The sequence below is a fragment of the Falco rusticolus genome, chromosome Z (assembly GCF_015220075.1).
Source record: "Falco rusticolus isolate bFalRus1 chromosome Z, bFalRus1.pri, whole genome shotgun sequence".
In the NCBI taxonomy this organism is placed as follows: domain Eukaryota; kingdom Metazoa; phylum Chordata; class Aves; order Falconiformes; family Falconidae; genus Falco; species Falco rusticolus.
In genome coordinates, this window is record NC_051210.1 from 40,859,585 (window position 1) to 40,886,314 (window position 26,730).

Here is a 26,730-nt window from a genome sequence, read left to right on the forward strand (position 1 = left end):
AGCGAAAAGGAATGGCTAAATCCAGCACTACTTGCTTATTTTGCTATGCTCCTCTCGTTGTGCCTTAATATTTATATTTTTGTGTCTAGTTCCTTATAAGCAAAGCAAAGCGGATGGAGAGTATAACAGGAAGGCAGGACGTCAGCAAGGCATTTTGTTTTCAATGAAGACAAACTTCATCCTCTAACAGATTTTAAACAACTTTTCACTAATTGGCAGTTCTTTATTAAAGTATCAAAGAACTACACTGAGACCTACTGTATTTCCGCCAACAGGCATCCTCGTAGGTCAGGGTCTTAAATCCGTGCACGAAAACCTCTGGCGAGAAGCTGAGCTGAGTGAGTTTAAAATCGGTGGGGGATGCAGTAAGTGGAAAGCTGCAACACCGAAGGCATAGCAAAGCAGTACTTACACGGCCGGAGCGCACCACTAAGTTAGCTTTCTCTCCCTGAGTGTACTAATACTGGAACCAGGAGCTCTGTTCAGATTTCAGCAAGAAGCAAAGTCGGTCCCATTTTGAGCCTGATCCTCCCTACCTTTCTCTTTCTTTCGGGAAGCGGCTCTGCCCTCACTTGAATCAGTGGGAAGTTTGGGTACACACATCACACGGGATAGAGACCTTTTTTTCCCCTTGCTGTAAAGGGCAGATCAGTTCAGGAGCAGCGTGCCCGCACAGGCAGCCCGCAGACCCGCGCCGCTGCCCTTTCGCGGAGGCGCAGGGCGCTCCCCCGCCGCCCCCGAGCGCCGACCCCCGCCGCCGCCGCGCGCCTCCGGCCCGGCCGCCGCGCCGCCTTAACGGGAGGAGGGGCTCCTCGGGGGGCTGTCACTCTCCTTAAGCCTTTCCTTTCAAGCTTTGAATGTGAGCTGCCCTCCAGCCCCCCTCTCTCCTTCCCTCCCTCCAGCAGATCGTAAAGAGAGGAGGGAAAAAAAAAAGTTTCAACAACAGGCTGGGCCAATGGCAAGTGGCGAGGCAGTGAAAGGGGGCCGAGCGAAGGGAGAAAAAAGTGGAGAAAAGGAGAAAGAGAGCGAGAGAGCGCAGGCTGGGGGGATGTGTAAAAGAAGAAGCGTTGCTAATTTTTTTTGTTTGTTTGCTTTTCCATGCATGCATAATGAGGCCTAATCAGAGCACGTTGCTGCTGCTCGGAGGGCACTTTTGTATTTAAAGCCTTGCAAAGAAAAAAAGATCCACAGACGGATCCGCAGAGCAGCTTGCAGGGCTTGTTGACAACAGAAGCAGCATCAGTCGCTCAGAGAGAAAGAGATCCTGAAGGCTGCCTCTTCTCCTTTCCCTGTGCTATCTTCTTGCTAGCGGGGAGAGACATTTCTTCTCCCCGCCACCCGAAAGTGCAACCCGTACCGAGAGGGAGTGAGCGGAGCCGGGACTGTGAATGGGATCGGAGCGGCTGGCATGTGCAGAGATGCTGCGAGCGGAGAGTTAAAAGCTCCCGACGAAGCAGCAGCAGCAGCTGGGCACTGATTTTGTTTAAAAAAAAAAAAAACGAGAGAGAGAGAGAAAGAAAAAAAAAAAGAGAAACGGAACTGCATGAGGAGGAGGACAGCACCATGAGCTCTCCCGGCGCAGCCTGCAAGTCCCCGAGCGCACTCCGGAGCCGCTCTCCTCCGAGCCCCCGTTTGCACTGATTCCCCCCAACCTCTCCGGGCGCCTTCGCCGCCGCCTCGCCAAGCCGGCAGCAGCGGGTGGGGTGCACGGGAAGGCCCCGGGCGCCCGCTTCGTACGGCGGCCCCGCCGGTTCCAGCTCCCGGGGGCTGGAGGGCCCCAGCACCGGCGCGGATGGATTGATGCGAGGAGACCTCATGCACACGGCCGGCGGGAGTTTTGCAAACTTTTCCACGGGCGGCAGCTCCTTCTCCTCCTCCTCGTCGTCGTCTACCAGCGCCTCTCCCTCGCTCGCCTGCGGCAGCAGCCGCCGCCGCCGCCGCCTGCGATGGTGGCCCGCTCGCCCGCTCGGCACGGAGGCGGCGGCGGGGGCCGCTGGCCGCGTCCGGCCGCCTGGCTGTGGCTGGCGGCGGCGCTGGGCGCCGTGTGGCCGCCGCGGGGCTCGCTGGTGCAGGGCCGGCGGCTGATCTGCTGGCAGGCGGTGCTGCAGTGTCAGGGGGAGCCCGAGTGCAGCTACGCTTACAACCAGTACGCCGAGGCGTGCGCCCCGGTGCTCCTGCAGCAGGCGCCGGCGGGAGGCGGTGGGGACGGGCCGGCGGCCGCTGCAAGCTCCGCCGCCTCCTCCAGGCGGCGGTGCCCCAGCCACTGCATCGCGGCCCTCATCCAGCTCAACCACACCCGGCGCGGCCCGGCGCTGGAGGACTGCGACTGCGCGCAGGACGAGAACTGCCGCGCCACCAAGCGCGCCATCGAGCCCTGCCTGCCCCGCACCAGCAGCCCGGCGGCCGGCGGCCCCGGCGGTCCCGGCGGCGGCCCCGGCGGCGGCCCCGGCGGCGGCGTCATGGGCTGCACGGAGGCGCGGCGGCGCTGCGACTGGGACAGCCGCTGCAGCCTGGCGCTCAACCGCTACATGACCTACTGCGGGAAGCTGTTCAACGGGCTGCGCTGCACGCCGGAGTGCCGCGCCGTCATCGAGGACATGCTGGCCGTGCCCAAGGCCGTGCTGCTCAACGACTGCGTCTGCGACGGGCTGGAGCGGCCTATCTGCGAGTCGGTCAAGGAGAACATGGCCCGCCTCTGCTTCGGCGCGGACATGGGCGGCAACGGCGCCGGCAGCAGCGGCGGCTCGGACGGCGGCCTGGAGGAGTACTACGACGAGGACTACGAGGAGGAGCCGAGCCAGAAGGGGAGGGACGACGCGGAGGACAATGCGGGCTCCGAGCCCGGCTTCCCCGTGCCAGCGGATAGCGCTGGCCCGCCCGCCGCCGCGGCCTGGGCGCTGCTGGCCTCCCTCTTGCTGCCGCTGCTGCCGCGGCTCTAGCGTCCCTCCCGCCGCGCCGCGCCGGGCCGCCGATGGCCATCCCGCGGGCCTGGCGGCGGCGGGAGGGAGCACGGCCAGCGGGGCCCCTCGGTGCGGCGCGGTTTTAAACGCCCTGACCGTTAATCCCCCGGCCGTTGGCCCGGGCGCTCCTGCTCCGCCCCGCGTCTCCCCGCGGGCGGCGGCCCCCCCGCCGCCTCCGCTGCTGCCCGCGGCGCCCGTCCGCACCCTTCCCCCGACCCGGCCCGGCAGCCTTCCGCGGGCGAAGCCGCCGCGGCCTTGCGGGCCGGCCGGGGGGACGGCGGCCGGGCGAGGCGGAGCGGAGCGGGCGGCCGCGGCCTCTCGCCTTTAGGGTGCCGGTCTCTGTGCACTATGCAATTGCTGCCGCCCCGTGCGGGCCGCCGGCGGACGGGCTGACGGAGGTGCCAGCGAGGCTGCGGCGGGCTCCCGCTGCCGCCCGCCGGGGCTGCGGGGGTGATGGCGTGCTGATGGTGGCTTTCGTTAAGCGTTTTGACATGAAGGTGAGAAAGAGGTGCGCTACCCAAACGTGCTGCCAAAGCTGTTGCCATACTGGTTAGTCAGCAACTTGGTTATCGGCCGCCAAGGCTCGCTCTTCGCGGTGCGGCTGGGCCCCGAACGGGGGTTACGCTGCATCTGCCATTAATTAAATTTAAGGAAATAGCAGACTGAACACTGTGGTTTACAGCACTCCCTCTTGCACACACATCTTCGTTATAACAAAAGCATGCCAGCAGCCGTCTCTTCCTCTTTAACCTAGTGGCATAAAAAAAAAAAAAGTTGGGTTTTTTTTTCAGAGTTGTTGGCTATACTGAACAATGCAACTTTTGTTGTAAAAGAGCTCTGCACTGCCATCTTTGAAAGACACTTTTAGACTCGAGAACATGTATGTACAAATATCCTGAAAAGTTATATTGCCTCTCGTCATATCAGGGTGCTGACCTCTGGTAAATCTTATATTAAAAATGTATTTAAAACTGGGATTTGTTACCAGTCGCTCTTCTCTGTATATAGAATTTTATAAATTGTATGCTTTTGGAATAATTTATTTAAAAAATAATAAAAAAGTTTTAAGTCCACATCCTATTTGACAGATAATTGCATTTGCTATTCTTGTCTGGAAAAGTACAGATTTCATTTTATGTTTTAAGGGGATATCAGTAACAGTGATTCAATGAAGTATTCTCCAGAATATCGAATGTACAGTGTATTTTACAGATTGGAAGTTAACTTTCTTATTTGGAGAGACTTTATGAACATTGTAGAATTGTATAAATGCATTTCTGAGCAGCCTTAAACCTTGTAATTTTTATAGGAGGCATAAAAAAGGCCTGTGTTTTAAATATGTATGGCTTTTTGTATTTTCTGAACATGTAAATTAGTAAAGAGCTTTAAATAATGGATGTGGTGAAATTGTTTTGCAGGGACACTTGAACTCTCAGACCCGAGGGGGGGGGGGGGGGGGAGGGGGTGGTGGTGGTGGAGGTGGCAAACAACAGAATAACAAACCAAAAAGAATCAGCAAACAAAAATCTGTCTGCCTGTAATGCTTTACATAGATGTAAATTACTGCTATTCTTACTTTAATGAATAATTACATGCAAGAAGTAAATACAGCCTTGAAAGTACTACTTTAAAAGAGTGGTTGATTTTATAATGCGTTGGCATGGTAACTCGCCAGTGCCCGAAAAGAGTAAAGCAATTCAAGGACGCTGCTCCCATATGTATGTGGAATTACTAGTGCGCCGCGCTTTCTTCCAGAAGTGGAGGCATGTTGCTCTTACTGACAGTCTTAGAAATGCTCCTAGGCGTGCAAACAAGTAAATGGCGAGAAATACATTACACAGAGGCGGCAAGTGTTTGGAACAAGGCTTCGTGCGGGCAGTGGCGCACGCATCAAGGGGGCTGCAACAAAACACACGGAAGTTTGCCATTCAGCCTGCCTTCTCCCGAACCAAAGAATGCAAAAGTAAACACACTGGAGGGATCAGCAATTACTAGATCTTGTAATATTGTTCTTAGGAGTTACTTTGCATCGTGCTGAAACCTGGTTTGCTGCCAGAGCTACTGATCTACACTCAAACACCCTTAGATAAATAATTACACTCTTAAGCTGTGTCGAGTGTTGATACACTTGACCTTGTAAATAGAAATGTTTGCAGTAGGAATAAACTCTGGCATTGGAAAATCTTTTAAACATTAACACAAAAGAGAGAGCTCAGTCCTCTGGGGATTTGAGTTTGGACTGTGTCAAGCTAGGCACTCACACAAAAAAAAAAAAAGAAGGAAAAAGGGAAAGGGGGGGGGAGTGGGGGAGTTTATTTATCTTCTATTCATGGTGTTTATTTAAAGCTTTTCATTTTAAATGCTGTAATTGGAAGGCGAGTCAGAAGTTTAAAAGCTACCACAAATAAACTTTGACTGAGGGGGTGACAGATTAGCAAGATAGTGTCTTTTTCATCTCACCAGATCTTGACAGAGCACAAATCCACATCTGTCTGTTGTATAAATCAACAAAATTGGAAATCCCTGCTTCTGAATTAGTTATTTCAACGACAGATTATTTTATTTTTTCTTTAGGGTTTGTATTTGATTAGGTTGCCCAGCAATGAATGCACACAGGCACACGCGTGCACACACAAACCAACCTCCAAATAGTTGTGATACCAAACAAGTGTATGAGTACGGTGCGCGGCTATGATCTGAAGTTCGTTTTTAAAGTCATCTGAACGGTTGAGTAAGCTTATTGTTAAAACAAAGCTGGAAACGTTGTTTCTTCAGGAAGAGGACAGAGTACTCGGGTGAGACTTTGTTGTAAACAGAGTCAGCTTTCTTTACAAAGTGCTGAGTTCACAATTGCATAGGGATGGTCTTAAGTATTTTCTCCCGTTCTTCAGGAGATGCTCAGAAACATATTTTCAGTTTGTCAACAGTTAGTGCCCACAAGGACTATTTAACTCGTTGTTGATGAAAAATTAAGTCCCAGCTAAGTCTTTATTTTTCTTCAGTTAGGAGTAAAAGACATTAGCACTAGAAAAGGACTGATAATTAACTGCTACAATAAACTCAAGACTTGATTTTACAGGCTCCTGTCAAAAGCATCTGCCTGGAATAAATCAACACTGAGCACACCACTAGGCAGGGGAGGGCTCCTCTGTATGCTTCCTTCTCTGCAAAAAGTGGATTGTTTTAATTTAAATAATTGTACAATAAGCACAGCTGAAGTAATTCTGTCCTGTGAGCTCCTCCCCATAAGGAGATAACTCTGTGGGATTTGTTGTGTTGTCACAGTAAGCACAATTTCCAGGAAGAATGGCTGGCTGTATTCATATGTGTCCCAACCAGCAAAGCCTGTGCAAATGTTGATGTCCATCAAATTTGTATTTCTTTTGCTTGATTTTGAGACAAGTGCAAATTCTTGAAATGTCAAGGGTTGTAGCAAGGACAGCTTTAAGCACGGAAAAGACTTCATGTTGCCTGACAGAGTGAGATTTTCCACAAGACAGGAAGTTCTCTCATTTGTCTGGGTATTTGGAAGTACTCCTTGTCGAGGTCCTGTCCAGTCAATCTCTTCTGGGGGGAGAAGGAGCTCTCCACCATTTCATGTAAAATAATCCCGTAGGTTCTGCTCCCTTTTTATTCCCAGTTACCAGGTTTGAATTCTTGGTGACAGTTTATTTGTCTTTGGAGGCACTTCAGTGACAAATGTTTAAGGGAGTGTGGGACAATGGTGGAGAACAAGGAGGCAGTTCATTGAACTGACAGTGACCATACAGTAAATAGAGGGAGATTCAAGCTTCACTGATCACTCAAGCACACAGCAAAGCTTTTGTATGCAATCACAATGGACATAACATAAGGTCTCTGTTTATTTTTAACAATATACACCAATGTATACAGGCAGACATATGTAACTTTCAAAACTGTTATGAAACGAAGCCTTACAATGATGGAAGCAAAGCTCTTGTTTGGCCAAGTCTTTCACGGTCACATTGGAAAGCATGATGGATTTTAGTTACAATCTCCTTAGCACCCCTTCCAAGAGCTGTTAGTGTACCAGATTCCTCACCACAGGCATGCATCTATAGTGAAAATCTGTGGTAAAGCTGCAAAGGTGGCTGAAGACAACTTTGCAGGTGCAGAACAAGACATTCCATCTCAATGCAATGCAAAACCAGTACTTGCTATTTGGTTTGTTTTGTTGTTTGGGTACACTAGACAGCAATGAGAGGAGCTCCAAAACAGCCAAGGTGCTCATACTAAAAATAGTGGGACACAAACTCACCACCAGCTGAGTCATGGAAAACACTGCTTGAGTGTCCGAGTTGCATTGCATCTTCAACGTCACTAAAACAAGTTCAGACATTCAATCGATTTTGTTCCCGTTCTGAATAACCAGAGTTGCCACACTGCCTGTGACAACATACCCATTGCAAGTCATTGGGAAAAGTAGGTACTCTTGCAACAGAAAGCATTTTCAAATGGCAAAAGCAGTACTTCTCTGTGTGGTTTCAAGTCTGTGATACAGATTTGTAAGCAGTAAAGTCGAAAGTTACTGTATTTTACTTGAGGCATTGGCTATAGTAGGCAGTTGAAAAGGCTCACGTTGACTGTCTGAATGACATAAGTAATGCACTATTAGCATAAATACTTTCTAAGACATCCATTTAATCAATTTCTAAATAACAGAATGATCTACTACAAAATAGTGGACTGTATACACTATATTTTGGCACAAAGATGGTCATTCTCCCACTAGTAACCAGGGGCTCTAAATAAATGATTTCAACAATGTTTTATTAAAGGAGGACAAGAGCCCTCGAGCTGCATTAAGCGGGGAGAAGTCGAGTGGCACTTTTGTTATGGAAATGTTAAACACATAATAGTTCAGGCAAACAATGCAGAGCCACTTCATTCTCTCAGCCATGCTGACACCTCTTAAAGAGGAACTGCAGGGAAGGATGTGGGAAAGATTTGCTTTCTGAGGAGGCTTTCAGCTAATATTTTGGATATTTACCTCCAAAACTCAAGCAGTGCAAATGTAACTGAAAGGCATAAAAATAAAACAATAAAGAGGGATGATGTATGCAGCTGCTGCTAGTGATCAGCATTTGGTGCCCAAAATCAAAGTAGTCATTGAACAAAAAAAAAAAAAAAAGTTTTTTCATTAATTTATTATGAGCCAAGTGGATATTATAGTAGAAGGTGAATATGCATGGAGATTTTTGTAAACTCACAGTGACATAGCACTTTGGACATAGGTCAGGGAGGGGAAGAAGGAACACCCTGTAGACTGAGGTTTAGTAGGATGGGTCAGAAGGTGAAGTGTGAGGTGCAGACAATACAGAGCAGAGACACGGCTGTGTAAAGAGAGTTTCACTTTCAAAAGTGGTATTTCATTTCCAACAGGTGAGAGGAAGAAAGGGTGAGGAAAGGAGATGACTGTTGTGCAGCAAAGGTTTGGAGAATGAACAGATAGTGTCCTTGCTAATAAGGAGAAAGAAGCTCAAAAATTATCAGAAGGTTAGTTGAGACACAGATTGAAAATCACAGAGGTGGGGAAAGAAAGATAACTAGCTTCAGTAATGTTGACAGGGCCAGAAAAAGAAGAGCAATGTGGAAGATGAATATTCACCTTTGGAGAGGACTTTTTTCTCATCTCCAGAAGCTGGAGAAGGAAGTTATTATCCCCATGTTCTCAGTGTCCATGACATGGTATCTCAAACACAGTGTCCAGTGTTGAGACAACTCCTCCATGTTTCAAGAAGGATATTGGGAAACTAGAAGGGCTAGTGGAAGGCTGCCTAGAAGGATGGCTAGAGTTTGTGACTATTGAGGAAAACATAAGGGAGCTGAACTTCAGTCCAGCTGAGAACAGGCGAACGGTAATCTAATGGCAGTCTAGAGATGCTGGAAGGCAACTTGTAAAGACTGCAGGGCCTGGACTTTTTTTGGTAGTGTGAGAGGGTATGACAAGCTGTAGCAGGCACAAACTGTGGCTGGGAGGTTCAAACTGAGAATTAGGAAGAACTTTGCCAAGTGGCCTAGTGCAGCACTGGGACAGATTTCCAAGAGAAACTTCAGCACCTCCATCCTTAGAAGTTTTCAAGACTTGGCTGGCAAGAGCCACAGCTGACTTTGTCTAGTGTTGGCTGGAATACAGTTTCTAGAAGAAGGTGGGAGAGATGATCTCCAGAGATCCCATCTAAATAAATTTCTATAAATCTGTGATTTTAACATTGACATGACAATTGGAAATCCAAGATGCTCTTTGGGTAGATCTAGAGTGAGATCAGGCTCAGGAATACATATGGCATACTTCAATGGAGCTGATGATGCAGGGAGGTTGAGGAAAAGAGGTAGCTGTTGAACAAGCCCACAAGGCCAGAGCTGGTGGAAAACCACAGGGAAGTGGTCAGTGGAAGTTTAGAAGGAGAGTGAAGTCTAAAACATGTATTTTAGTCCAGGATCTGGACACAAGAGGGAAAGAGGAAGTATAATACAGGGGCAACGCTGAAATGTAAGGGAATGTAATGAGGAAAAGTGTCTGTCTGATGGTTCCACTTATGAATTGGAATGGGGAAGGACAGGACTGGGAAAATATGGAGGAATCTGAAAATGCAGAAGGGACCTCTCTTTCCTTTCCAAGAGAGAAATACTTGTTTATAAACACGTCTTTGGCACTCATCACCACAGTATCTTGCTGCCTCAGAACAATAGAAATAGAAGAGAACTGAGTCTTCTCCCTTATAAGTATGCCTACATATAAATATAGACAGTGTGGACACAGTCTGCATTTTTAACATAGTACTATCCGAGAGATTACAGTACTCTGCAGTCAAAGCCTACACATCCTCATGAAAATAAGCATACCTTGCTACATGTCCTCTCTTAATACAGAAATCAAGCCATATATGTTTATAATGTCTTATACTAAAATAATGCAATCACCTACTACATTATGGTGTGATTATATATTTGGCTTATGCTAGTTTTCATTGTTTAAAGAATATGTGAGGTTAGATGGTTTAAACAGAAAAAATAAAAGCACTACAGTTTCCTGTCATCATCTGGCAAAGATGCTAAACCTTCTTCTGATTCAACCAGTGGTAGTGGTTCAGGAAGTGGTATTTTAGGTATGAACTTTGTAGGTTTAGTATGACGCTACATAAATCTGGAAACTTCTCTACCAGAAAACCTGCCTGTCTTCTAAAATCCTATTGCATTCTGACATGGCAGAGTGAAACCAAAACATGGGGTTTAGACTGTGGAAAAGAAAATGCCATCAGAATAATTCCTCAGTAGTGACGGTCTCCACATTATCTCTTTCCAGGAGTTATGATGTCTTTCTAAGCTCATTAAAATATTTTGAATGTCATGTAATAAGTGAATTGTAGTAGGAAGTAAAGCTGCAATCCACAGAAACTGTTATGCTATCTTACTTTTCTTTTTCATATTAGTGTATTCAGGTATATATCATATGTTTGCAAATTAGTGTAAAGGACATGGGGAATCAAGTATAGGCAAATGTCTTGGTCTGTGCATCTCAGGAATTGAGGCCATGAAAGAGAATGCAGTATAGGAGTGTGTATTCTGTAGAAAGGACTGAAACAACTATTTGTGCCCAATATTTTGTCCAAAACTGCTCATCATTTTATGATGTAAAATCTAGTTTGCATAGTTCCAAAGAAATAGCTCTTGTTAAAGGTCGTTTGAGTTTGCAATAGTCTTACTGATGTCAGTATTTAGCCTATGGCTGTATTTCTGTACTTAAAGTGGAAGATTACTCAGATAAATGGTGGTTGGGAAGACACGCAGTTATGTGAATCAACAGGCAACTAATGCTTGGGTTTGGCCTGGTGTAGCTTAGAGAGTTGCCCAAAAACCTGGCAAGGTGAGTGAAGATGAGTGCCTGGTGTGTTGAAGAATGTGTTACTGTGCAAAAACAATTGCTAGAGAGGAGAGGACATGTTTGGAAAAGGAGCAGATAAGAAAGATACAGAAATCTGGAAACTGTGAAAACTTTTCCTTTTGGGCTGTACAAAACCTTCAGTGGTTTAATTTTTGTCAATATTAGGCTAAATCCTGGAACATACTGACTGCATGCAGAGTCTGGATATAATCCCTCCTGTTACATTCAGAAATAATTCTGACTCTTTTCAGAGCTCATTGGGAACACTTTGGTCAGAATATTGTCCGGTTTGGCCAGATCTGTGTGCAGTAAGCAACAAAAAAAGCTGTAGCAATCAAGTGCTTCCTCTGTATTAAGAAACATCCTGCTCTGCGAGCAGTATGTACAAAGTAGCTGAAGTCTGCCTTGTTGATAGTCATGGGAGCAAATCTGATTTTCTCAAACATTTGATAGGGAAAGTTTGCTAAACTGACGAGAACAAGTGAAAGTGTTGTGTGGTGATGCTCTCTTAGCCCAGATTTGAAGCCCAGCATGGTCTCAGTGCTCTGCTGTGCAAATTGGGGGATATGGTTGCACATTGGTAGTTCTGACCCACCACATACTCCTGTGTTGCAGTAGGGATAGCTGAGGCAGAAACTCTTTCTAACCCTGGTGCTGATTCTGCCCAGGCCCTACCCTCATACCAGGGCACAAAAACTGCTTTAAACTACATCTGCCTTTAAGTTGTTTCCTGGAATGCTACATCAGCTGGGCACTGCTGCTTGGAAAAGTGTTCCAGCCTTAATCCCTTTTACCCCTGCTGTCCTTCTGTGTGAGGAGATTAAGACAGGGTGCAGAAACCTGATTAAACTACCTCAGTTCTGTCTGGAGGATCTTCTACACTGGGGCCGTTCTAAATATCATGTCTGCTGTCAAAATGGGCAGGGACCTCATCATAGACTTTTGACTTCTGTTAAAAAAGTGGGAATAACTGTTGTAGATCAGATACAGCCTTTTTAAATGGTACAAATACGGCTTTGACTCCTTGTAGCCTATAGGAATTCTTTAAATTCCATTTGTTTGGCCTATTTTTGTGATCCCTCAGCAAGCAAGCTTTATGAAAAATAGTTCTGCAAACAATTAGACTTGCTATATATTTTATCTTGTCTGTTTTCGGAGAAGTAATGTGAAGAAGAGATAAAAATGTATTCAGAACTTTGCCTAAAATTTGGCGAGAATAGTGGTAAACCTTTTGTCCTGATTCCTTGGTTCTCAGTGATAATAAGGTAAGTAAAACCACAACATTGTTTTGGAAAGGTTTCCCTAATTATTTATAACTTTCCTAAGTTTTAACATTGAAATTTTCAGGAGTGTGTAAATACCGACAAAATTGCAATAAATGAATTAAGGCTCTAAATTAGAAGAAAAGTAATGAAAATTAAAATAGTATTTTCTATCAGATTGTTATATAAATTACTTACCTTGAGAGGTAACATATAAGTAGCTCTGAGCCAGCGAGACAATCTAATGTATGCTGGAGAAAAAAAATAATCATATCCATTATATCAAAACCATAAAATCTAAGAAGGTTATGTGATTTCAGAACTGATTTAATCTTTTTTAAAATGGCATTTTTATTGAAAATTGCATTTCACTTTTCTGAATTTCCTTGAGTAACTCTAAGGATATACATACCTCTAAAGAAAATAATATCACACCAGAGCTGAGACTTTAACCATAAAAACCTTCAGGAAATTGTGGTCTAGATGGGTGATTTTTTTATTTTTTTATTTTTTTTTTAGTTTATTTTACTTTAAGTAACTACCTGTATTTAACAATAGCTAAATACTCACTGTGGAGAAAAAGTGATGAACAGTATAATATAGCAGCCAGGCTTGCTTTTCTCCTAAGATTTCTATTCTTCCATTTGTTTCAGATTTGCTTAAGAAAAAGAATGTGAAAGACACGGTTTCAGAAACACACTGCCACTTTAAGAGGATACAACATGCCTATTAATAATTGTATTACTCCTCTATTATTGTTAAGAATAATGAAGGAATGGGAACGTTGGCCCCCAAGCTGAATTTATCCTGAAATGTTTTCAATTAACTCTTGGCACTGGCAGGAAAGCATCAAACCTTTCCCATGCTGAAATATGGAAAATCTGCAGGGAACATCCCAGCAGGAGTGGAATTTCATTAAAACAAGCACATCATAATTCAACGACTTCTGCACCCTCTTTAAGCCTTTCTATTGATAAGAAGTCTGAGGTGATTTTTATGGATTTGTGAGGAGAAATGATTTCATAAGATCTTTTCAAAGAGTTTGTTTTGGCTGAGGCTTTTGAGTTATTATCTGCTCCCTGATGAAAAAATAGTTAGACATTTGGCATAACTGTGACTACTAGATAAGAGGCAGAACTGAAGACACTTTAAGCAAAATTTTATCCTTCAGAGAAGCATTTTCTGTAATGTCTATAGGAAATGACTCCACAATAATTTTTCCAGGTTTTTTTTTTTTTTTTTTTTAAAATAAAGTATTGCCATTAAAAAGTGCACTTTTGAACAACTGAATGTGGAGACTAAAACAGGCTTGGGGTTAATTACATATTCAAATACAGACATGGGCATTTTAATATTGAATATGCCGACACATTTACTAGTAATGAATTGAAGTCTGTATTGATTTAATAATATGCATATCACTTTGCCCAGACATAGGTTGTCTTAAAATGTTTGGGTATACTATGCGTCAATAAAATTAACACATAATGTGGGATATGGGAAGTGTATATTTTTAAATGCTGCCAAATGCTTAATGCTTTTTTGCTACAAAGTGCTTTATGATTTTATCTTGACATAACTCCACCACCTGCAAAATAATTTTTCCTATCAGGTTATAGCTAGGATATAGAAACACAAATTGCTGCTCTTCACAAAACACTAACCTTGATGTTTATTAACCTGTGTTATAATCATGTATTTATACTAATCCCCACAAGAGACACAGGCTGCATTTAAACTGTGAGATTGAATATCTATGTTGGTTTCGGTTTCCCTGCTTTGAAGTGGTATTGAAAACTTACAGGAATGTCTTGCCTTTTTTCTACTCACTGTTCAAAAAACCACCTACTTATTTGCTGCTATTCCCTCAGTCATACCACTGCTCCTGAGGCAGGAATTGCATCATGGAGACTTAGGAGAGCAAGATTCTGAAGCTGGCACCATGCACAGACAGATTTTGGGGAAGATGCTGAAGAAGGAGATGCTACCTTAGGTGTGTTTGCTGTTGGCAGGGCTATCTTCTTTTCCCATCCCTATCTCACTACTCCAAAAAGGCCTTCAGGGTAAGTGTCTTCAGTGCTGACTTGAGTACACAGCCTCTCCTCCTTAGATTGGAGTAGTGCATGAATGCGATGCTTCAGTTTGCCACATCTGTCGCTAGAGTCACATGACTGTCCTTTAGGGAACTTGCACTGCAGGAGCCCTTTCCAGGAAAACTCATAACCAAATCAGCCCATGTGATTTGAATCCACACTGTCACAATTTCACTGCATTTCTTTCATTCAGCATGAACAGGAGGACTTCACAGACACACGTATATCCATACTTTTATAATAACCTGTTTTTTTCTTCCTCAACATTTATTCTGAGATTTCAACATAATAATATTCATTTGTAGTTTACAGTTTTTCTTTCACATATATGATAGACGAAGAAACAGTTTAAGAGATAGAGTACCAAATGTTCTGTCTTTCTGGAAGTACTACAGGATTTTTCTGCCTCCAGTTTGCCATGTTCTACCTACCCCTGTGTCCTTGGCAACCTGCAGCAAGGAGTTCCACTGCTAACGATGCAGTTCAGAGAAGATTTTCCTTTTCTTTGGTGGGACTTTGCCACCCAACACACTGCTTTTGTGAAGAAAAAAAAAAAGGGCTCTTGACACTTCTCCCTTGCTCCACAGTGATTTTATAGCACTTTTCCACATCCCTTCTCAAGCCTCCTTTTTCCATGGAGCCATTCTATCCCTTTCATCGTTCTTCCTGATCTTTTCTGTACTAGCTCTAGTTCTATTACAATATGTTGGGGATAAGAGGAGCAGATCTGCAAGTGAACTATAGGATGACACTCTTTCCCCTTTTTTAGATAGTTTCCAAGTTCAAGAATATGTGGATGGATTTGAACCTGTTGATTCAGAGAATTAATCATGACAGAGTATTTCTAGCTTGGGGTATGTGAAAAGTAATAAGCACAAATGGCTACTAGTGCCCTAAATGTCATGACTTGGGTGTCTCAGTTCAGTTTGCAGTGGATGATTCTAGTTGAGAAGAGGAATGTAATGAATGCAAGAGGGTTTGATTTTTCATTTCCTTCAAAGTTTGTTGCATGATAGAGCAAGCCCTTTCGTCTTTTTTCCTTTTGATTTCTTTAAAGATGGCTAACACACTGCAATCTATACAAAGAAGGAAATTTAAATTGACTGATTTTTGTGATACTTTTGATGCCAGTAGCTGGGAAGATTTACCTCGGAAAGTATTCCTGTTTATACACATTTCCATTATTTTTTATCATTATAGTCCAGGCCTTCTGCAGCCTCAGTAGCCTTACTGTAGTCTATTCAATAAGCATGACATAGATTAGAGAAGAGAGAAATGTTGAGCTCTACTAGTTATTAATGACAAATTCCACGTTGAACTCTTACCTTTTAAAAAAAGTGCTTTGCCATTCTCATTAGGATTTTCACAATACACTTACTATAAAATGTCCAGCACTACTTGCTACCCTTTCTTTTTAGACTCCTGTCATGATCTTCCTACTTAATTACAAAACCTTGCATTTTTTTTTTTTCTGCTCTGGGTGATAGAGCACCCTGGCATTCAGCCAAAAGGTCATTGTGTGCTCTGCTTGTTCTTGTGATTTCCTACCATAAGGAGAGTTTAAAACAGTGCTGTCTTGCAGAATATACCCAGAACTCATCCACTCATCATGAACTCATTATTATTTTTAGCCTTTTTAAGGTAGTGCCTTATGACACAAGATCAATGATATGGGTCCTATTCATTGGACAAGTATCCAAAAGGTCTTTCTTACCAACTCAGAAATGCCTTTTGACCAAATTCCCCAGGTTTAGAGCACCTGATCTAGCCTACTGAAGATGTATTTATGATGAAATAAAGTGTCAAGAAATCAGGACACATATTATCAAGTTATTGTCAAAAAGCTTTTCAAAATGGTGACTGGGACAGCACAGTTCACACTGTCAGCACAGGCAATAGTGTTTAACAATTGACTAGAGTTTAATTCTCCAGAAAAGTCAGGTATTTGCAGTTTCTATTGACACCAGTTACCTTTTATAAATGCAGCCACAGATCTCCAGGTGGCTAATGAATTACAGTTTTACCGAAGATCCTTCACTACACTGCCCTGCCTTCCCTCAGAGCCCCTTCCCCTTGGCTTTTGTGGTTTTAAACAGGTTTTGAGTCTTGACCCCTTAGGAGTGTAATCCATCATTAGCCTGGGAAACACCCATGATTTGTCCTGTCGGGAGACCTTATGTTTGAAGGCAGTTTAAATGAGACTGATTATGGAACTATCTCTGGGGTGGAGAGAAGATTACAAGCAGTATGGTCAAACCATGATATCCTCAAACACATCTAACACAGGTGGGACTGGGGAAGTAAATTATCCCAAGTGATTACAGCATAGAACAGCCTGGAAATGCTGGACAGTCAGAAAAATCAGAAAGTCTAACATATAAGCTAAGGGATAAACAAAAAGCATAAAGAAATAATTCTGTAAGTGCATAAGGGTTAAAAGAGGACAAACAGTGGCAAAGGATACAAGAAGGCAAAAAATGGCCCAAGTGCACTGTTTACATTTTAAGATGTGATGGTGAGAATGTCAGAATGTTTAATTCCATTTGTAGTTTCCTTAACTACCCACTGTTCCTTAGAACAGTCTCTTACAAAAGTGTAAGTTTAGTGTATCAGTAAATAAAGGGCAAGAACTCAAGCCAGAACAGTGGAATACAGCTTGATACAGTAGTTAAAATAATTAGATACTTATACTCTACAGGAGGTTAATCTGACAGTACTTAACAAAGTTGGATGAAGAAATTTCAGACAGAACATTTAGCCATTATTTCCAAAAAACGATAAAGAGTAGCTGAAACTTTAGAAACCAAACCAAGACAAACTCTTTGTGAAAATGAGGAGAGGACAGGAAAGGAGAACAGTGAGGAGAGGTAATAAGAGTTTTCAACAACATAACAGGCTGTTGCAGGGAGGAGGGGAAGAAGTTTTTCTTATGGTTAGAGTTGCACATAGCATGTACATGTACACTCAGGACTACATTTTCCCTCACTGGCAATTTTTAAGAACCCCTAACAAGATGCAGCTGAGCTGCACTAGTGTTGTGAGTTAACTGCAGCATGTGATAAACCCCACACAGCCCCTTGCTCACCCCCCACCAGGGCACGGGGAGGACAATTGGAAGGGCAAAAGTGAGAAACTTATGGTTTGAGATCAGTACAGTTTACAGCTTGATAAGTAAAGCAAAGCAAAGCAAAATAAGGCATTAATTTCCTACTTCTCATCATCAGGCAGGTGTTCAGCCACCTGCAGGACAGCAGGCCTACATCATACATCACATCTACTTAGGAAGACAAACTCCAGAACCACAAACTTCACCCCATTTCTCCTCCTTCCATTCAGTTTTTACTGTTGAGTGTGATGTTATATGGCATGGGATAACCTCCTGGTCAGTTGGGGTCAGCTGTCCCAGCTGCTTCCCCTCCCAATCTCTTGTCCACCCTTAGCCGACTTCACCAGCGGGGATGGTGTGAGAAACAGAGAAAGCCCTGACACTGTGCACAGTGTTCAGCAACAGCCAAAACAGTGTGTTGTCAACACTTTTGGTCACAAGTCCAAAACATAGCACCATATGAGCTGCAATGAGGAAAATTAACTACGTCCCAGACAAAACCAGTACAATTAGGCACAGAGGAAAGAACTAGGTTATTCAGAGGAACTCTGGAAAACTCAAGACTTGGCCATAACAGGTGTTTAGGTAAGGAAAAACAGCTGAAAAACAGAACTGTAAAACTTTGTTTATTAACGCCACAGCATATTTCTCCATCCTTTTGCATATTCCCTTGCACAGATTCTATTATGACAAACTCTGTTTACAGATGCACATAATGCACTACTACTTCTTGTATACCATTCTTCCTTTTTCTTTTGAAGTAAAATTTAGTAGTTTGTATATCTAAAACACAATTCTGGATCTCAGTCATCGCAAGAAATATCCAAAAATTATCCAAGATTTTCCCAAGAACACAGGCTGAGTGGCATCCCTTTCCACCTTTACCTTACAGAGATTTTTACAAAAGACATCCTTTTTTTGATTCGCTTCTCGCGTATATTTGTATGTGTACAGACGCTCATAGACGCATTATATGCTACATGTTTATCTCAGCAAGAAAACATCAAAATGAATCTGCAGTTAGAATGGAAGGTCCTGGGGTTTCTAATATGAACTGATATATGCGGTGCATGGCTGTACAGGCTGGCACTAGTCTTGAGAAAGGTCTGTCACTTTGAAAGTTGAGTTTTATTCTTTCAGCAGATGACACCAAAATGTCATTAGTGTTGATGATGTTTTTCATTCTCATACATAATGAGCTTTTCAGGATACTCTGGATAAGTTTTTACAGTCTTTCTTTATAAACCTACACAAAATTTCTTTGGTGCCTCACAGACAGCAAGGTACCTTGTAATACATTCTTTATACCATATGATGCTTTTGCCTATGTTAAACAGAAAATAATAGCTAGAAGGGGGAATCTGAGGATTTTTCACCTTCCCATGCACCAAAAACTGGACATAATTTCTCCTGTATAAAAGTTACGATCTTGTATTACTGGAAAACAACAGTTAGTTTCAGTAGGTGTAGAATAGGACACATGGCTAATATATGCCACATAGACAGTTTAGAAAGATTACAAAAGAGACAGCATTGATTGTCTTGTTTGTCTTTACGGTGACCTTTTAGGGTTGAAGTATTTTGGACCTTTGTACATGTGGCTTGTTTTCATTCTGAGTACCTACATTTTAATGGGTTAGATGCACAATTTCTTTGTGTATACTTTCTTATAAATCCATAACTTAATTTATTAACCCTCCCTCTAAGCCTCCGCTTCTAACTGCAAGTGAAACTACACCTGAAGCCATAGGTTATTATGTGCTTTTACAGAGAACTTTATTTGTGTTTCATTTCAAATATGCAGGAACTAGTTGCAAGGCTTCATTGCAAACACTGTGAATAACTCAAAGCATTGTAGCATACTTCCCTCAGGAAGTCTTTGTGAGCTAGGTATGCTATTATCATTCCCAGTTTGCAGATTAGGTACTGAGGCTGAGAAAGAGGTGTTTGCTCAAAATCACGTGCGATCTGCCCTTCCCTGAGATAGGTCAATGAACTGTCTTCTCAAGTCTTTAGAGTCCTCAAACACTAGGTAGTGACAAGTCCAACAAAATAATAGTAGTAATTACCATATAATACATAATTTTTGTAGCTATTCTTATTTTAGCTTCACCTGTGTTAAGGCAAAATCTGCTATCATTGTCACTGAAGATTGGTGTTAAAATCGGACAGCACAAGAGCCACTTATCATTAGTTGACAAAAGTTATTTTACTATAGGGTTATTCTCACTGGTATTATGTTAGAAAAGGGATATTTTTACATTTTTTCAAGTATAACTTTCTTCTTTATACAGACATTAGTGCAGTTACCACACATTCATATCCACTACAGCCATTCCCTCAGATCTAGACTTCAGGAAGTTCAAATCCAAATAGTTTTCAAATCCAAGCTGCCACTTTGATTTCATCACATCAAACCCTTGTTGAGATCAAACCTTTGAAATGAGAAAAGATTTTTAATCCATTTACCCCAGATGGGGTACAACTCTCCAGGTCCTGAGAGCTGCAGGATTAGGAATTCTCAAACTCCCCTCACCCACCCATGCACACACATGCAGGCACAAGCTGCCCAGCTTTACATGCTTTGCTCACAAACAGTATCCCAAACAAGCCAGTGTCTAATAACTGGGAAATGCCTTTTTCCCTTCCTCTTTCTGATATAAAGGAACATCCACATCCCCAGCACGGTCAGCTCTGTCCTTATTTTGTGGGTCTAATTTTTCTTATCTGGTCTAATGATTTTGAGAGCTGGGTGAAATTCATAGTAACTGTAAATTATGCAATTCACTGTCTACCTGTAACATTAATTGCAAATGGATAAAGTGAGCTTTCTATTTTAAAATATCTTCACTTCACTTTCATAATACAATACTTAGTCTTGAATTCAGTCTTCAGATAACTTGCTCCTTAAGATAAATGTTGAAAGACTGTGGATAATTTGGTATGCATGAAAGCTGAAATTAACAGTTCCATTACCCTGTTTATAATTTTCAGAATCAGAAATTGTCTGTTATGTTCTCAGATTCAGATTATATGGTAAAGTGATTTGTGGTCATAAAAATTACTTTTTACAGCAATAAAGCTGGAGAATCCATTGTTACAATTATAAGAATTCACGGTCATTGGTGATGTTTAGTAACACTCTATATTCTTGTAATTTTGGTGATATCATACTCAAACTACTTCCAAAAAGTATGTATGTGCTGCTACTAAATGGGTTGGTATGTTGCTCTGTGACCTATGAAATGGGATCAAGAAATTAGTCATGAGCAGAAAGGCAGAATATGATGGGTAAAAGCATCAGTGAGAAAACATAAAGCCATGTTTAATTTGTGGCAATTACAGCTGGCATTTCTCCAAGGTATCAAATGTGTGTGCATGCGGCTGTGTATCTGTGTGCCTGTGTGTATGCATGCCTGTGTGAATACATGTATGTATTTATACACACAGGCACACAGGATTTATACATAATCACTTTTAAATTTATTTTTTATTATTTTGATACTAGTTGTCTTGGTCTTTCTAGGGTAAGTAGACAAAGATAGTGGGTGTTTATATTCTCACAGATGTTGGGTGACAGTATAGTTTCCATTTCATAAACAGCTGCATAAGGACAGAGGAATAAAGAAAATTAAGCAATAAACAAAGTACAAAAAATCATGTCAGTTACTTTCCTAAGGGATTAATAATGAAGGAAACAAATGCCTTTGAAAACAACAAAGAAATAAAGCAATATCCATAAACCTCAGGTTTATGCGACTTCTGGTTGGGTGGTTGTTTTTTTTTTTTTGGGTTTTTTTTTCCCTGAATGAAAGTAAAGCAGTTAAGCTTTCGTCACAATGAGCAGCAGCCCAGAAATAGACAGACAGCCTCCTCTGTGTGGGGAAGATTTATAGGGACCCCTCCCGGGCCCTTTGCAAGTCCAATTCATGGGCTTCCCTGACCAAAGCTCAGAGCTGTCGCTCCAAAAAGGGAAGAAGGGAAGGCTTGTCTTTTTTTTTCTTTTTTTTTTTTTTTTTTCTTCTAAATCACCATTTGTTATTAGAACACAGGCTTCCAAATGACGAAGGAGAGAAAGGGCTGAGGGAAAGGTATTTCTCCCTTCTCCCTTGTGTGGTCCGGTGTATTCAAAGCAGGGGCCTGTCTAGTTTTACTGAGAAGGAGGAATGAGCTGATTTAACACGGATTGCAGCACTGCCGAGAGAGGGGTTGAGCAACTTCCAGTCATAGTGTAAACTGTTTTGGTGTCCATGTATGTGGACGCACAAGCAAGAGAAGTGGCTGGTCTCTAGGCACCTTCTTTCTAAGAGCCCAAGGGCAGATAATTGATGTGACAGACAATTCTCCTTAACGCCCTGCCAACAAAACAGCTCTTGGGCAGCTCAGAGCTCTCCTCACTCAATAAAGGCCTGAGCCTATCACAAAAAACATGGGAAAGATTTACTTGTTGAGAATAGCAACAGCGCAAATAAGAATGGCAACCAGCTCTCCCCCTACACTGATGTGTATTAAGAAACTGGGGTATGCAAGAAAACATGTGCAATGGTAAAGCTATGGGATGAGTTGGTCCAAAGTGTCATTGCCTCTGCTGCTACCTGAGCAGAATTAGCACAGTGCTGTGGAAGTTGCTATTGTTTAATGCCCATACATCACCCATGTAAGAGATAAATTGCAAAACCCTTATTCTGCCCCCACCCCCATCTAATGGTATCATACAGATTCAATTCTCCGTTCATTTGTGCCAACTACAGATGGAAAGTGCATAAGGAGGCACATGGCTGCTAAAACTTCTTAGTCAATGTTTCCTGGTCCAGAGTCCTTTGGCTAAAAGTCTCCTTTTCTTTTGAACTCATGTCACACTTATGAAAATCATTGCAAGAAACGTCAACAAAAACATTGCAAGAATAATTGCAAAGATTTCATTTTGTCCCAGGGTTGGACATTTCCTGGTGGATTGGTGAGGTCTGTTTTGCACTGTGTTGGGAAATGCCCTTAATGATTTTTGTGCTTGAGTTACATGCCCGTGGTTTTGGGAATACAAGGCAACACTCAGATGATTTCATCCTGCATGTTTATATTACTATCACAATCATTTAAAAATTCCTTGTTTCTAGCACATTGAGTGATACACTGGCTGTGAACAGCAGGTTGTACGTAGGAAGGCAAAGAAAAATTGCCAAATTCTATTAGCAAATTAATTCCATCAGAGAAAACTTTAATACCAAATCAAGCATTCATTCACAAGAGTTGGCTGAATGTGCAGGTAGTCAGTCCTCATCCTCTACAACCAATACACAAAGAGTGGAAAAAATAAAGAGCTTGATCAAAGTATCCCTGCATTAGTGAGCCCTGGCATAAATAATCCCGTTGAAATCCTTGTCCTGGGTTAGAACAGAAGGCTAACTGCCAAGTGTGCAAGTGTAAAACCAGAAACTTTTGGATACATTACTGCATATGGTGTAATGCCAGCACTTCAGGTGGACTATATGTGTGTAAAGTGTATCTAGATGTACTTATATTTATATGCAAACTATATCTTCATTGAAGATAGGCTCAGGCTAGAAAAAGTAGATTAGCCAACATACTGGCTTTGTATCAGAACAGGCATTTCTACTTGAAGTCTTAATTAACTTATTAATTTTCCAGAACAAAGATTTACCAAACAGCTCTGACTTGACTGAAGAGTCATAGCGGTTATTTCCTGTCATAACTCAGTAACTTGAGGTATTAAAAATATTTTATAGAAAAAAACTTTTCAACCAGTGGCCCTCTGTGGTCTGTGGTTGTGGGCATCTGTAAGTAAGTCCTTTAAAGAAATCAGACCATCAGGCCCCAGATCAGTATGTTTAAATTACTATTCAGAGACAGATGTTTTTAAGGCCACAAAAATGAAGAGCAAATTGGAAAGGATTGACCCAAAATACTGGCAGGTAGGTTTGCAAATTATTCCTCATCTCTTTCATCCACTCACATATCTCCACCCTGACAGATGAAATACTAACGTGATAACTCCTCATGCTGCAATAAGTTCTGTGCCCTCCCCTTTCTGTGCAGATCGAAGATAGGGAGGTAGAAGAAGAGCAGGGCAGGGGTGCACCAGCTGGTACTGCTATGCTTTTAATGCAAGAAGCTGTGTTTGTGCATGGGTATGAATGCATGTGCGCGTGTGCACTAATGCATGAGGCCCTGACCTGTGGGAAAAAGGCATCTCTGGCAAGGATAGTGTAAGCCTCCTGTGACAGTACTTAGGGGTGTCAGGGGGCTGGCTGGTGCGTGAGCTAGAGCCGAGGGGGGGTGGGCAGCGCAGAGCCGGTGGGGTGCAGCTGAGAGGGATGGATGTAGCATGGCTGGTGTCCAGTGGCACCAGGAAGACTGGGAAGGTGCTTGCATGCGAGTGAGCTGGGAGGGCTACCTCTGCCACCGGGCCCTGGGGAGAGAAGGAGGAACAAAAGCCTCCATTTTGATGGCTCTTCTTCACCCATCAGCTCCATTTACTCAGCCTCAATAGCTGGGGCTCAACAGCAGCCGTGGCAGCAGCTCCCGCCGGGCTCCCACCTCCTCCTCGGATGCGCACTTCCCAGCAGAAAGGAGAATGAAGAAGGGGACAGGGAGAGAGAAAGAAAGAGGGAGAGTGAAGGGGGGAGGGTAGGGAAAGAAAAGGGAAAAAAACCTTGCTGACACGGGGCATAACTTAATTTTCACGGTGCCGGGACAGCTGTATCGTGTAATCTGCCATGGCATGCCATTAAAACTTCAATGCCTTTACTGACCCAGAAGGGAAACTCAGACCGTGGAGAGCCTTTTGAAAAGAAGTGGTGATCTTTCACGATTTATGAGCTTGTCTTAAAGAAACAGACTCCACTCACTTTAAATTAATCACCCTTTTCAGGGTACATTGAAATCTGGGGTCTCTCAGCTGAAGACTGTGGAGACCTGGTACCTTATGAAAGCCTGTCCTGTCTTTATTATTATTTTTATTTCATTTTATTTTTATGCTCACCGAAATGGGTTGGTTTTCAGGGGAACTGTATCTTGCAAATTAAGGTGCAAAATCCAATTACACCAATTCACTGAAAGTCTGAATGGAGTAGCAGTGGCACTTACACATTCTTGTCCCCACATACATTGTGCAAAGGGGAAAAGAACCTGAGAAATATGAGGAGTTAAGGACCCAAACACTAATGAAATGTGAGACATCCTCTATGATTCACCAGCTAAAAGTAAAATAGCAGCTAGCAGTGAGTCCCCCTGCTTCCATTCTTCACACGGTCCAGGGAACAAAGAGCTGTAAACTCATACTAATAAAACCTAAACAATTTTGAAATCATAAAAAAGCCCTGTGTGTTACAAATGAGTGTAGATAAAACACTTCCTTACTATGTTCCCAGAAAAAATGGTGTAATTTACAAGAATGCCTGAGGTTTGGATTTGCAGAGGATGTAAATCAGCATCCTCCCATTGTCTGCCATTACTATAATATCTGATTTACTCCAGCTGTTTGTCTGGACTCCTCTCTCAAGCACTTGCTTTCCTTGGCCAGCAGCTTTTCTTAATTGACATGTTTTTAATGCAAAGATAAGTGACCCAGCGATATGAGGATTCAAAGCAATGTAGTAGTGATTTTCACATCCTTAAAACTTTCCATATCTAGCAGTAGCAACACGCTTTTTGTTCCTTTGGTGAACTAATTATGGAGTAACTTAAACCAAAGCAAAAACTTCATGAACTCACAGGCGGTGATGGAAATAAAGTAATAGATGGAAATAAGAACTGAGATCAGAGTGAAACTTGTATATAGAGCCTGAACATCTAAATTAATTAAGCAACTTGCCTGCATTAAAAGACTGGACCCATGAATCCCCTAATGCTCTTAAGTGCCATTCAGTCTACTTTTGTTAGAAGTCTGACTTCTGACAATCTTTTGAATTGTTACTTACAATAAATACCAGAAGTGACTACTGAAAGCAAGAATTGCTCCTTTTATCCATACCTTTTAGGGTTTAGAAGTTTTGTCTGTTTCTCTGGAGTCTATATCAGCCAGAGGTAGGGCTTGCAATCTCCTTTACATATCCAGCTGTTCTTTAGACACAGCTCTAAAGAACTGTGCGTGGATGTTCATATCACCTATGCATACCCAGATGTGCATGCCTATATTTTTCTGAGATGAGGTACCCTCCAGAAATCCAGTTTATATAAGGCAGACTGGTTGGTTTGCCTTATCCACCTCCTTATGTATACATTGACATGCTCCACAGAGACTCTGATATGTATTTCTACTAGTTCAAGTGTTCTTATTTTTGAGTTTTAAAATGTCAGCTGCTGGTGGTGCAGTTTCTGTGAGGCAGCTGTACTACGTATGGAATAGAAGCTGGCAAGACATCTCTGTTTTGTGGTTGGCCTGTTTTGGAACTATTTTTCAGGCTCCTAATAATGACACTTGACAGTTGCATTTCTAAACTTGCGTATTTCATTACAAGCAGTTTATACTTTTACTTGCTGGACTGTAGCTCACTGTGAGATTATAATGGCAGATACATCAATTCTAGGAAAAAAAAGGTATGTCAGTTTACTTACTATAAAACATTTTGATAAGTCTATCTCAGGGAAGTAAGCTTAACAGTGCTGAGAAAAAAACAATTTTTCCCATCAACAGAAAAAAAGGTACCTATTTTTCTGCAGAATTGTTTAATTTTCTACATCCATCTGTGCCTTTTTGTTTGTTCTTCTCATGCACACAGAGCTTAATAACATCACAAAAACATTCTTCATTTGCGGCCTGTACAAAATTAATTGAATTATTGGATTTTTTGATCCCTACATTGTTGTTAGTATTTGTACATTTTTAAAAACCTCAGGCTACTTCAGGCCCACTATGGGGATGCATTTAAATAAAAAAAACACTCACTAGTGGCCTCTCAAACCAGTGGCCTCTGGTAACTGGAAGAGAGAAGCTGCTCTTTGGCTATCCTTTGTCAATCTTTTCAACAAGGTCTAGTCCTGCAGTCAGTCCAGCAGTGACATTATGCTTTTCATCTGAGTGCGAACATGTATACAATGTAATTCTGGACTGTTACTGTACTTGACCCTGTACTTCTGTCAAGATACAGATAGACATCTTTTCCTATTCACTGCAATTAAAATGAAGATATGGTCAGTATATGCAGATAAGCATCCACTAACAGCCATTAAATCCAGCTAAAGCTCTGTTGTTTTCCTCCCCACCAAAGCTGGGAGAACGTGCATGTCCTGCATTTTCAACGTTGTGGAAGCCTAAATCTATTATGCAGAAAGTGAATGAGTTTATGTAGCTAATTACAGCTGTATTTTTGGAACATAGCACCGGAGCCTACTCTGTCTCTTCTGATGTCTTTATTTATTTATCCACCCTGGCCTGAGCTGTCAA

The 26,730-nt window shown here is 42.6% G+C and overlaps 1 protein-coding gene and 1 long non-coding RNA gene across 2 annotated transcripts; both read left to right on the plus strand.

The window, feature by feature from the left end:
- The first annotated feature begins 1,819 nt into the window (after positions 1–1,819).
- GAS1 (growth arrest specific 1) lies at positions 1,820–3,043 on the plus strand. Its single transcript, XM_037374109.1, has one exon. The coding sequence runs from the start codon at positions 1,947–1,949 to the stop codon at positions 2,937–2,939; it is 993 nt and encodes a 330-aa protein (XP_037230006.1). The 5' UTR covers positions 1,820–1,946; the 3' UTR covers positions 2,940–3,043.
- Positions 3,044–3,163: 120 nt separating this feature from the next.
- Positions 3,164–4,355, plus strand: LOC119141629. The gene is made up of 2 exons (XR_005101998.1): positions 3,164–3,457; positions 3,752–4,355. It is a non-coding gene; the product is annotated as an uncharacterized LOC119141629 (long non-coding RNA).
- Positions 4,356–26,730: the final 22,375 nt, after the last annotated feature.